Source organism: Rhipicephalus sanguineus, chromosome 4, assembly GCF_013339695.2.
Source record: "Rhipicephalus sanguineus isolate Rsan-2018 chromosome 4, BIME_Rsan_1.4, whole genome shotgun sequence".
Classification (NCBI taxonomy): Eukaryota; Metazoa; Arthropoda; class Arachnida; order Ixodida; family Ixodidae; genus Rhipicephalus; species Rhipicephalus sanguineus.
Genome location: NC_051179.1, coordinates 50,294,444 through 50,306,931, shown reverse-complemented (window position 1 = coordinate 50,306,931; position 12,488 = coordinate 50,294,444). Strand labels below are relative to the sequence as shown.

Sequence of the window (12,488 nt, the reverse complement as noted above, 5' to 3'; positions counted from 1 at the left end):
AAGCATTTTTCCAGATTGTCTGTTTAATAAAAACTATGGGCGAGCACAGCTTCAGATAAAGCGGGTTTATGCTGCGAACTCTCCCCCTGTTCGTCCCCAAAATATTTTTCCGTTCAACATGCTTCATTCTTATTTTGATTTGCTGTTATACAAGCTGACAAATACAAACAACAGAGGGTAGGTGGCTTGCTTTAACTTACCAGTTTGTTCATTCGTATCTTAGATGAGTAAAACTGAAAACAGGGTGCACTCTTGTCAACGGGCTTGATGTTGAACTGCAAGGAGAAGACCCACAAGGCCGGTGGATGTAGGTAAAAATGCATGATTAAGGCTTTAATGTTTGAAATAACCAACAATTAGAAAATAACAAGATGACATGTTGAACAAGGGGCAAAAGAACACAAATTACTCTGGAAATTGTGCCGTATGGCATGGTCACTAACCATCAAGATTTAGTTAAATGACCCAGCAGCTCCTGTAACGTTTTAAAGTTACCAGTAGTAACATCACGAGAGACACTAACATTTAGTTTATTGGAATGCCAATAAATTCAGCTTACAGTACCGCTTTCTTAATCTGTGCCCTGTTAAACGCAAACTGCAAAGGAGAGCCATAATGCAGGGACCCAGATGAGTACTAAACCTGTGTAGCTTCTTGCGTGCTCTTGTGAATGAAAGAAGAGTGAAAGCTTTTGTTGCGTGTGATAACTGGTTGTAACTCAGCTCATACTTGAAAGATTAGAAAATTTTTTGTGGCAGGAGATTCGTGAAGCATTCTAGCCCATTAGTAAGGTCCATTACCCCATTAGTATGATCACTTAGAAACAAATTTCATGGACTCTTTGAGGCAACCTACATAGCAATTTTCACTTTTCACCTCCCCACCACCCACTGTGACATGCTCAAAGTGGTCAAGGCTCGATCAGATCATCTCATACTACACAGCCCAATGTCACAGCTCCTAAGCAACTAACAGCAGCAAAAAGAAGCAAGTAACTAAGGAAAAAGCAATATATACGAAAAGTTTACCTTCTTGTCATCAAACGAGATGTTGCGAATCTCGCTCCAAGGAAAAGAGATCCTGGGGCACAGTTTGTTGTTTTTTTCATAGATGTTCAGGCCCAAGGCAGTGACTCCGAGCCAAAGGTCCGTCTCTTTTTTGTTCTGAAGTGGAAAAAATAAAATTAAACCAACAGTCCAACAATCGGGCCACTGCTATCAGTATTGTCAATGCCGGAACAACGGCCAAGATTTCATCACAGCATCATCTAATGGCACTAGGGGCAAGCATGAACGAGACATTTTCAAACACGTTCAGACACCATCTACAGAAAGGTTAAGTGCAAAGTATGGATGGAAGCCATGCATGAATTTCACCTTCAGGTGTGGAATAGCAATAAAATTTGCATAATACTGACTGTGCCTTACAATAGTATGCAACAGAGAAGGCAGGAATGACTGAAAACGATTTTCTTTAAAATTATCATCACCAGCAACAACATCAACAAAGTGTGCAGCTGTGCAGGTGCACGTGTTGCCTTGCAGATGTGTAGTGGGTACTTCATTAATTCTCAACAAGAATAATTATGGCACAGTGGGTACTTTGCAACTGCACTTGCAGTAGGCGTTCTAGGATAGTCTGAAACGGCCAGTGCTATGCGCACAGACGTTCGGTTCATTGCGGCATGGCTGTGGTGCCCACCGAAAACCGAAGCCACGCTAACGATTGAGAAGGCAATGCAAACGGGGCCCGATTACGCTATTGTGTTCTACTTTTGAAGGTGAAGCTCAAACGTTTCCTAAGTTTTTTTTTTTTGTTATTTTTTAAGAAGCGGCTTATGCCTTTTCGGTATTGCCAGTTGCACCTCCTAAGCCCTTTTTATGACCACAATCAGGTGCCAGAGAGTGGACAGGGGAACGTCCGCTATTGCAACACAATTGGTAGTGCACGGCACGCGTGGTGGCTGTGTCCACGAATGGCAATCCTGACTACCGAGGCATACACAACACACAGAGTCTTTTGTTCGTGTATTCCTCAGTGTCTATACGTTTCTTTCTTTCTTCGTAACTCGTGCACACAAATTCGAACGTTTATAGCCAATTAGCCTGCTGTAAAATTTTCCTGAACTATGTACTGTATAACAAAGTGGCTTGGCCTTCCAATAAAAAAACGATTGGAAAGTTATAGTTACAGATATGTGAGCTTGAGAAGCACTTGAATTCGGTACATTTGGAAAGGGCTGCCTCAAACTTTTCCCGCTATTGAAAGATCGCCTGTGTCGTGGTTCCGTATTTTTCTTTCTCTGTCCTCGTTTTTCCTTAGCAGTAAAAATGTCAGGCTGATACACAGGCACCCACAAAATGCCTCAAGACCAGCATAATGTATGGCACGGCATAAATTTGAAAAACTGTGAAGAGACTAGGAGACAAAAAACGCATTCGCTGAAATTAATACACACACTTATGCGGAAGTAGTTGACTCCATACATGTCCAGGTCTTGGGCAATCTTTAGGTATTCCATCTCAGCTTCATCCCTGCGCCGTTCAAAGAAAAAACAAAGGTTTCCTCTTTTGAATGGTTTCTCTGAATAACAACTGCTTAGAAAGTCACTCGCACACAGTGGAAGTAAGCAGCATGCGTATACCAAAACAAATAGGTAAAAGAAAACAAAACAAGGCAACAAGAATACTGCACGGCGGCAGGAGATAACAGACCTTTGTGCTAACAACTACAGAAACCACGTAGCTTGAAACTTCAAGCACAACAGAAGTGAAGCGCGATCCAGAGAGAAAAAAAAGTCAAAATGTGCTGAAATTTCAGTGCATTCCCACGTCGGAATATCACAGCCAAGTTGAGAATAAAATCAAGGACTTCTTCAAGCTTGAAGGTAGACTACCACTCTCTGGTATTTTTAAGCTTCGTTTCAACCTGACGCTTCTTCGTTATTTATATAAAAGCAGAGGGCCGTGCCACTACAAAATTAGCGTGGTTGCTATACACCAACCACATGCCTCAACAATTATACAAGGTTCAGATTTGTTAATCGGGCATTCTCTTATAGTTTACTTGAACACCTTAAGCACATGATTGTTAAGACACGTTAGTCAACCAGACTCTTTGACGTACTAAACTGCCAAACAGTTGGTAAAGTCGAATAAATGTAATAAAAGCTTTGAATTCAGGTGTGCTCGCAATTGCTAAATGGCAGTTTCGGCATCGTACTTCACACTGCATGTCAACTGATAATCAAGAGTAGTAGAAGAACAGGCAAAGCCAGAGACACCAAAGAGTCGGTGCAGAAAGAACACCAGCCACAGCTGCGATCAAAATGGTGTCTGAAATTTTTAAGTATTGTAACTACTAGTGCCAAAGACGTACGACCAGGAGGTAAGGACAGTCCTGTGCCTTGGTTAGTTGATACGGGGCTTGTCAAAGCATAGCATCATATCCCATGGCCCTCTTCCCCTGCTTCTGTGGCTCCTAGTGCTAGTCATAATCTCTTGATCCTGGAAAGAACACTGACTGACTTGACTTTTGTTCTAAAGCAGGGGTTTTGTAAACCACAGATTTCATCATCATACGCAAAAAACCCGGCGCCCACGAGTGCACAGAAATGCAGCCCTCAAAGGTGCACCAACCACATGCGCGTTTGTATGCGCTGTTTTCCAATAATTGATCTCTCGACCGTGGGCTTGTCGGTGATCAGTCATTTATATTACGGCAATGTGATCTTTTATCGAGCTCATCGAGGTGATTTGTCACTTCATGTTGCCACATTTCATTGTTGCCTGGATATGAACGCATGACCGTTGTTGCCTGTAGCAACTTAAGTGTTGTGCTGTTAAGCTTGTGGATTACAGTCCAATTCCCGGTACGGAGGAAGGAAACAGGAGGGTGCATTGCACAATACGACGGAAAGAATGAAAGAAAAGTAGTATGCTGGGCACGCACACGCCACCTTCGCTTGCCCCCGTTTTTCCAATAGTGTAAGGGCTCCTGAATTTTTTTTGACACACTCTTACCTCGTCATACCCTTGTGATCAGCGTACCAGACCTTGATTCGTTCCTCCCACATCTCCAATGTCATCTGGTACTGGTCGATGACTCGCTGGGGCAGCAGATCATCGTTGGCCAGCATGCCCGGTTTATATGTTGTCTCGTCGTAGTCTCCGTACTGAAATAAACAAAAACAAAAAAAAGAGAGACCTAGTTGGAGCTTGTCAGCCGCCTAACTTGAGCAAAATAACAGACTTGGAACAATGAGGAGCCCGAATCATGCTGCGAGGCCCAAAATTTGTTATCCCTTTGTTTGTACTTCAAAGCGATCAGGTTTATTGTGAAGTACAGGCTTTGCTTAGCCATGTAGGTGCAACTAACCAAAACGGTTGTTTAAACATACTTTAGGTGTGGAGCTGTCTGCCCTCGCTTGATAAGTGAAGACGACTTGTGGAGTTATCTTAATTGCGATGCCCTATCACCATTCACTCCGTCCTTTATCAAGTCGCCTCATGTTTGTTTGCCTCTGCATTGCTCGCCTCTTTTTCTGCCACTGTATCACATAAACGCCGTGCCAACTGATACTGCAACTTGGCTCAGTCGACGCGGCCTTTAAAAGAACCAAAATGCTGAATGGAACAAGCAGCCATGTGGGAAGCTTAGAGTTATATAATACCAACACAATGAAAAGCAATAACATACTACAGTAATACGACTGAAAAAAAAAAAAGGCTCCCAGGGGTAAAAAAGAAAGGTTGATGAAAGTTCCCGCAATGCCAAAAATGGAAGAATTGGTTGCTGTGCTTCTGTACATTTTTTAATGGCTATGACAACAGCTGCAGTTTCCAGACACAAAACATAGAGTAGATTCTCCTTAAACTGAACTCGAAGGGGTCAGGAATATGTTAAACTGTTTAACAGGAGTGCCATTTATTGAGAGAAGGCTACTGTAGCTCAGTTGCTGTTTGGTAATAAGAAATCAAACACACGGAAGGATAAAAAGAAAAGTGCCAAATGATGCTTACATGCTACCAGGTGTCTCCTACTTACCAAGACTGAACTGCTTTAGCTGTGGATACAGATGGTTAGGTAGAGAGTGTACCATACATCTTCACCAACATATAGACAGTACCCCTTCAATCTCACACAGTGCTTACCTTTGCCTGAACCGCATATGATGCCAGGAGAACAGAGGCTTCTGGTGGACAGTACACATGCATGCTCAAGATGGCCTGTTTCACCTGACGGGTACAGAGAACAAGCAGACATGTTAAATGTGTGGCAACGGATACACAATAGCTAGCGGCAGTAAGACAAATTTCTGTTGCATGCAAGAAGGAAAGATTACTTTTAAGGGCTCGTTTTTCTTTGTTAGACACAATATTAATGAGAACTAACAGACAGCAATGCCAAGGAAAGTATAGGGGGTGTTATTTGTAGTAATTTGAATATAAATGTGAAGAAAGTAAAGTGGACGAAAAGATAACCTGCCGCCGGCAGGGACCGAACCTGCGACCTTCGAATAACGCGTCCGATGCTCTACCACTGAGCTACGGCGGCGGTCATCTCCCCGTCCACTTTATAGGGTATATATGTTGATTGAAACTTAGGAGTGTCAGTCAGCGCCAGTCGCAGCCATGGCAGCGAGTGTGGAACACTCTTTTTTCTGCCTTTTTGGCGTCACGTTGCACGTGATCTATTTACGAGCAGGCAGCTGACCAATAATCCCTCGCATACTACCTGAAGGCATCATGTCTGCCAGAACGAGACCCTCGCTATGAATGAAGGAAAGATTACTTTTAAGGGCTCGTTTTTCTTTGTTAGACACAATATTAATGAGAACTAACAGACAGCAATGCCAAGGAAAGTATAGGGGGTGTTATTTGTAGTAATTTGAATATAAATGTGAAGAAAGTAAAGTGGACGAAAAGATAACCTGCCGCCGGCAGGGACCGAACCTGCGACCTTCGAATAACGCGTCCGATGCTCTACCACTGAGCTACGGCGGCGGTCATCTCCCCGTCCACTTTATAGGGTATATATGTTGATTGAAACTTAGGAGTGTCAGTCAGCGCCAGTCGCAGCCATGGCAGCGAGTGTGGAACACTCTTTTTTCTGCCTTTTTGGCGTCACGTTGCACGTGATCTATTTACGAGCAGGCAGCTGACCAATAATCCCTCGCATACTACCTGAAGGCATCATGTCTGCCAGAACGAGACCCTCGCTATGAATGAAGGAAAGATTACTTTTAAGGGCTCGTTTTTCTTGCATGCATGCAGATGATATTTATTTCAGATTTGTAAGACGTGTCACATGGGCAGCTTCGACACTTGCTGACCTCCATTCGTAGCAAACTTTTCAAGTTCCCATCTAAACGAGTGGATGTGGGCAAACAAAAGTCAAGTGTGACTGAAAATGCTGCGTGAAAAGTGCTTCAATGATGACCGAGTTCAATCTGAATAGGGTCAAGCTTGCTCGAAAGTTGTTCACGGGACAGCAACATGAGAGAGAGGTGGGGTCAATCAGCGTTATAGCGGGGCACAAGGGAAGATCAAACATAGTCGAGAGCAACATAAGATTACAAGCAGTGATAAGATTAAAAGATCAAAAACAGGCAGAGGATTGGTTCATTTAACAGAGAGCATGAGTAACCAGAGATATACAAGAAATGTTCCTGTGTTGATGATGATGACAATTCTGCTAAGATAACAATTAATACGTGAACAAGAAGCAGCCAATAAACGTGGTGATAAAGTGCACTAAAAAGTGGCAAATCTCTTCAGGCTGCTAAAGCAGGCATTGAAAACTCTACTTTTATCACCTCTATTATAAGAAGATAAAACGAAGTCCAAATACCAATTTGTTGAAAATCATCCCGACATCAAGGGCCAGTATTTTAGTGCGACATCAGGGACTTCGACATTCTTTTTTTTTGTATATGTCCATCATAGCACAGCATATATATTTTAATCGTACTGATATCAGCCTTTGGCTCGGCTCCTTTAGAATAGACTGTTTCGCTGTTGGTAAACAAACTGGCGTGCACCGAACGGCCTGCCCAAGAAGACTTCCGGTGCGCCACTTCCGGTAATACTTTTTCAATGGTCCCGGTCGTATTTCCTGGTGTGTTTGAGTTTGTTGCTCTATTATTTCTGGCGCATTCCTTCAGATGTGTTTAGAGCGATGTCTAGCGTCTGCATGAATGGGCTCGACGATGTCGCACGGGAGAGGTACAAGCAGAAACTGCAGCCGCGAGCAGAATTGCCTGATCCGCTGGATAGAGAAGTCGTGCAATTCGGCTTTTCGACAGGAGCCAAAAACCTGCCTTTTATCACAGCCGCGGACACATTTATGTATATTCGTCTAGGCACACAACCTCACGATGGATGGATGAACAACTTTATTTTAGTCCTTCGGTACGTGCGATTAGCGCGCAGCGGGCCGCTCCCAACGCTTATTACTGCGCCTGTGTCACACCGGGCACTCTTGATAGAGATCGGCGCCGATCGGAATCGCACGCAATCCGACATTTTCGGTGTGACTGAGATAATATAGATGAATGTACTCATGCGATGATGTCAGGTGCGGCTGAGTCACGCGAACTACTATGGTTTATTCACGAGTACAGTATTCATGAATACAACTTTCAAGTTAACCCGCCTACATCTACTGCCCACACTCACACCGGAAGATGATTTAGCTAGAGTGGGGCGATGTCCATTGACGGCAACAAGACAGGTGATGAGTCATTTGCTCTCACTGATGCGAACCCATTCGCAGGCGTCGCTCTCATAAAATGGAAACTCAACGGCAACAAAACACGGGCACCGTGACTTACACTGTGTGGGAATTCATGTTGAGCGCGGCTGCTTTGGTGCTCCGCGTGTTGCTTCGAACAGTACACATCACTGATGAGGTTCCAACTACAGGAAACACCTTTACGGTGAATTTTCTGCGTTAGCCAGCTTTCACCTCTTGCTATCCACTTCAGGCGTCAGCGTACTTCTCTGCCACGGGTGGAAGACGACGGCGTCCGACGTGTTCTTTTTCATTGGGGACCTTCGACTAACGTCTCAGCATCGCCTCTGTGCCATTAGAGTATGCTTTGAACTTTACTTGCCTTTGATAAAGTGGGCAGAACAAATCTACGCGCTTTTCATGGGAATCCAGTTTTCTCGCCTGATCGCTGCAATCCAGGCGCTCTTTCTGCCTTCACCTCTCGGGAAACAGAACGTTTTGACTTGCAATAGCAAATTAGCTCCGTATCGCAGACTGCATCCTGGCACTACAGGACAGTGCACGAGTCGCGAGCGCTTCATCGGGATAATGCTATCAGCAGAAAACATCGAAACACAAGCAGCCGCGGCCAGCAACGCAGGCTGAAACCACGCTAAAACCAGGTAAACAGGAAGTTTTCTAGGGCCAGTTTCCAGTCAACGCACAATGTTGCCAGAGAACGGCAAGCGCTGGCGAAACCGTCTATACAAAGTAGCCAATCTTCACAAACAAAAATGAGAGGGGGGAGGGGGGGTGGCAAGCCAATTCATTATAGTGAACTAATGTGGGAGTGTGAAGGCAGCTTCACGGCCCATCTTTTGCTATTCCATCTTTTCTGGCTTACCAAGCCTACTCTAATGGCAAGAGTGGCCTTTCCGGTACTATGGAAGGTTTTTTTTTTTTGCTGACCCATCTCTGATTATATCGGTCCATAGTGTTCTTTAAGTGTTTGTGATATCCCAAGAGAACTAAGCTTGGTATTGCACTTAACTAGGTTCACTCGCTTGTGACATGCATGATGTGAAGTCAGCCACGTGCAATGCTAGTGCCAAATTAAAGGTGATGAATTTACCTGCAGAAAGAAAAGATGCTGTGTGACTTCCTGTATGAGCTCTTCAGAAACATCCTCGGGATAAAACTTTGCCAAAAAGAGCAGGCAGAGTGGACTTTTCTTGGCCACATCTTGGTCTTGAACCTGAAACGATTGTCATGCCCCCATTATGCCAGGTCATCCAAGCAAAGGCTAACATTAATTGTGCGTTTAATTACAGTCATACACCTTGATTACTGCCACATTATCATATGCTTCAGATAAAACATTGCAGACATTTTTAAAGATAAGATAGTGGAGATGATAATGCACTTCTTTGCAGCAACGCAACAGTAGCAGCAGCAGCTGTCTGCTGTGATCAATGGAGAGATTTAGCATGTCCAGCTTTCCAGTAAACGAAATGGCTTTTGTATAATACCACATTACTGGACGATAGTAAGCGACATCTTGTAAAGCATCTTCTGATCACAATTATAGTGTCGTTTCTTTTTCGCTGTTATTGTTTTTCAATGAATGTTATCAGCACAAAAAGATTTAAAAAGGCAAAACATTCGTGATTATGCCTCCACTGCATTGGCACTCATCACGTGAAATTTTTTTTAGTGCTCACACAGTTTGAGAACATTGTAGGAAAGAAGAACCACACAAACACGTAAAAAGAACAAATCTGGGCCTAAATTCTGAATTTTTTTTTCAGCGGATGGCGAAATAGTTCAAAACCTCCTCAGTACATTGAGGGCAAAACTGATAATGCGGGTTTGTACCAGTGTAACATGGTCGCTTTTGATTGTGAGTGGTCCCCATCTGAATAGAACTGGATTGCGGTTGGCTCATCCACCTAAGCTGCAGAAGGGAGCCAAGCATAGTCAAGAAATTTCATCTTGATGCTACTCGATCACGTTTGAAAATGCATTGTCTAACACCAGCACTACAGACTCTAATGGCAATTGCACACATACATACATTTTTAAAAATCCTGGTTTTGTATAAAACCACTGAATCACCAAGACACTCAACCTTCTCAATGCTAAGCAAACAATGCAACCGTAAGACTTGGTATTTGACACTACGCTAACGTTTTCACAAAGATCAACTTGATGATGAACAAATCATGTTTTGCTCGACACTGGACCACAGAATGAAGTGCGTACCAATGACATGAATATCTTTCAGAGCTGCAATCCGGACACCGTTGTTGGCATGCACTAGTATTTCCATTTAGTACATTTAAGCAGTTGCTCCAAGGAACTTAGCTTTTGTGTAAGAGAACACACATTGTACCCTCTGTACCAGCAAGTACACATGCCGACACAAAACAATACTTATGTTCATGGAAATAAGTCATAAGTTACAAGAGTACGTAAGTGAAAATGTAATGAAGTAATATCCCAGTCTATGAAGGTTTCTTCACTTTGTTCTTAATGAAGTACTGAACGACCTATGCAGAAGATCAGTAGAATTAATGCTTAGTTACAGGGGTGTAGTGAGGATTCTATATGGGGGGGTGGGGGTGGGTGGAGAAAGGAGGGGCCCGACTCACCTATATCTTTGCATGTGTACGAATACATGGATGTCTAATTACTGCTGTTGCTTGTCAAAGACGAATTTCCACCAACTCACTCAAGTTTCCCTTCTGATATACACCCCAACTGTAAGATTTGCTAGGGAGGGTTGAATGCCCCCTGGTTGCACCTATGCTTAAATATGAGAACTACGTTTTGTAAGCTAGAACATACTTGGTGCAGCTCTGCAACACATTATAGTTTTGCACCAACGAAAGACGAGGGCCACACAAGAATGCAATCATGTACATAAAACCGCGTTGTCTTCAGAGTAACAACTAGATAAAAAAATTTTTCAGTGACATGACTGAAGTGGCACCCTTTAGCAGTGCCTTCACTAACAAACATGGAAATTCTCAATGCTGCGACAGAAGATTCATGCAGCTAATACATAGTATACCAGCCTTATGTGGTTAACATGTGCCACTGGTAAAGTCAATTTGAATTTTTATCCACAATGAATGCATGTCATTGCCACTGATTACGTGACTGCCATCTGTTTGTATAGCTGATCTCCCATAAATTATTTTTTTTTAACTCTCACAATATGTATTGCTTGATGACATTGAGTTCGTTTCGTTCTTTTTTTTTTGTTTTTACTGAGTCAATGTGAAAAATTCACGAAGGAAGATGTTTATTGACGTTAGAGCAATCTTGCACACATACTTTCGTTAGATCAGCAACATTTCGCAATTTTTTTTTTCTGACCATATCAGCGATCCCAGCAGCTGTTCAGCCGTTATTCTTGGGGGGTAGATGGCGTGAATACACGCAAAGGCGAAAACAAAAATTAGAAACAGGGACTCGGAAAAAGTAGTACATCAGCTTTTTGACAGCGCCTGAACATGACAGTTTCAGCGAGCCGAAAAGAAAGCCGTCCGGTATGCCAAAGCTACTGACCTACCGCTATGTCCAAAGCGGCAAGTTTAGTGAACGCATCGTAACGTGACGTTAAGGCAGAACGCCACGCTGCCGGACGTTAGAGGAAGATAGGCGCGGAATGACAGCACCAACTTGTCAAACAGGCCCGTACAGACTGTATCGAAGTCTGCGCGCCTCGAATCGTGACTGGGTAAACGGGATTTTTTTAAAGACTGAGTGCTTACCTTTTTGTCGAGCTTCAACCACGCGACGAATCCTTTCGTGTCCTCGTACTGCAGACCGAAGTACCAACTTTCCCTCAGGCCAATGGTTCGGCAAACCAAATCGAAAAGCTCCTGACCGGTGACTTTTGGCTAAAGCACGGGCAAAGCGAGAGAGAAAGAAGACAAAAACAAAACAAAAACGCGATAAGTGTAAAGAGTTTGTTGCACAGCCGAGAGTTTGGGCGAACAACGCATACACACACCAACGGATGCCAAGGCGTTGCCGGCACGTGGTAGCTTAAAACGGCGTAAAAATCTAAACTGACCTTTTCAAGGACGACGTATAGTGAGTCACGCGCTTTAAAAAAGTAAAAAATAAACTTCAAAAGCAAAGAGGCGCTTACCTCAAGATCAAATTCCAGTTCGGCATCCATCGTAGAGACCCGAACTGGGACAACTTTTCCCGGCTTTCGATTCTTTCTGAACGGCATGATGAGTCTTCTCGTAGGCGACCCTCGTCGGCCGGTATCATAAGCGTGGCGGTGAAATGACGATCATCTTGAAGACGAGCTCCAGTTTTAATAATTACTAGGTCAGGAAACGGCGTACTGCACTTGCCGTCCCTAGCATAGCGCTGGGCGAATGACGTTCACTCGAGCCAAAGTGGATTGCTCAACGGGTATCTTTGGGCGACCGTAAACATGATGACAACGGCGACACGGCGTCCGCCAGCATCTGCTGCGCTCTCACGAACTTTTGAGTGAAGTTTCTTGCGGGCCGTGTAAAACTTAGTCGGGGAAGATGGGGGGGCACCGAATAACCCTTCTGTCCGGAATCTCATGGGACGGAGTACGAGAAGAAGGGACGGATAGTGCGCACGTAGTTGCCGGCCGTGGAGAGCGTAAAACACGAGAAACCGCTAAGGGCTTGAAAAGCGAGCTCCGTTTAAGTTCAACTTAGACTGCACCAGCACGCGATTGTACAAAATCCTCGCGAACAGAAACTTCTTAGCGCCGT

At 43.9% G+C, this 12,488-nt stretch overlaps 1 protein-coding gene across 2 annotated transcripts in view; it reads right to left on the bottom strand.

Moving 5' to 3' along the window:
- Nucleotides 1-12,323, bottom strand: part of LOC119389949 (merlin) — a 52,137-nt gene extending 39,814 nt beyond the window's left edge. The window contains exons 1-8 of one of the 2 annotated variants that reach the window (XM_037657409.2): nucleotides 11,876-12,323; nucleotides 11,493-11,621; nucleotides 8,846-8,968; nucleotides 5,154-5,237; nucleotides 4,023-4,174; nucleotides 2,459-2,534; nucleotides 1,029-1,163; nucleotides 201-275 (exon numbers count right to left, since the gene is read on the bottom strand). In XM_037657409.2, coding sequence (XP_037513337.1) covers nucleotides 201-275; nucleotides 1,029-1,163; nucleotides 2,459-2,534; nucleotides 4,023-4,174; nucleotides 5,154-5,237; nucleotides 8,846-8,968; nucleotides 11,493-11,621; nucleotides 11,876-11,962 — 861 coding nt within the window. In that variant the 5' untranslated portion in view covers nucleotides 11,963-12,323. The remainder of the gene's footprint in view (nucleotides 1-200; nucleotides 276-1,028; nucleotides 1,164-2,458; nucleotides 2,535-4,022; nucleotides 4,175-5,153; nucleotides 5,238-8,845; nucleotides 8,969-11,492; nucleotides 11,622-11,875) is intronic. The other variant, XM_037657408.2, reaches the window with a different exon arrangement.
- Between the last annotated feature and the right edge of the window lie 165 nt (nucleotides 12,324-12,488).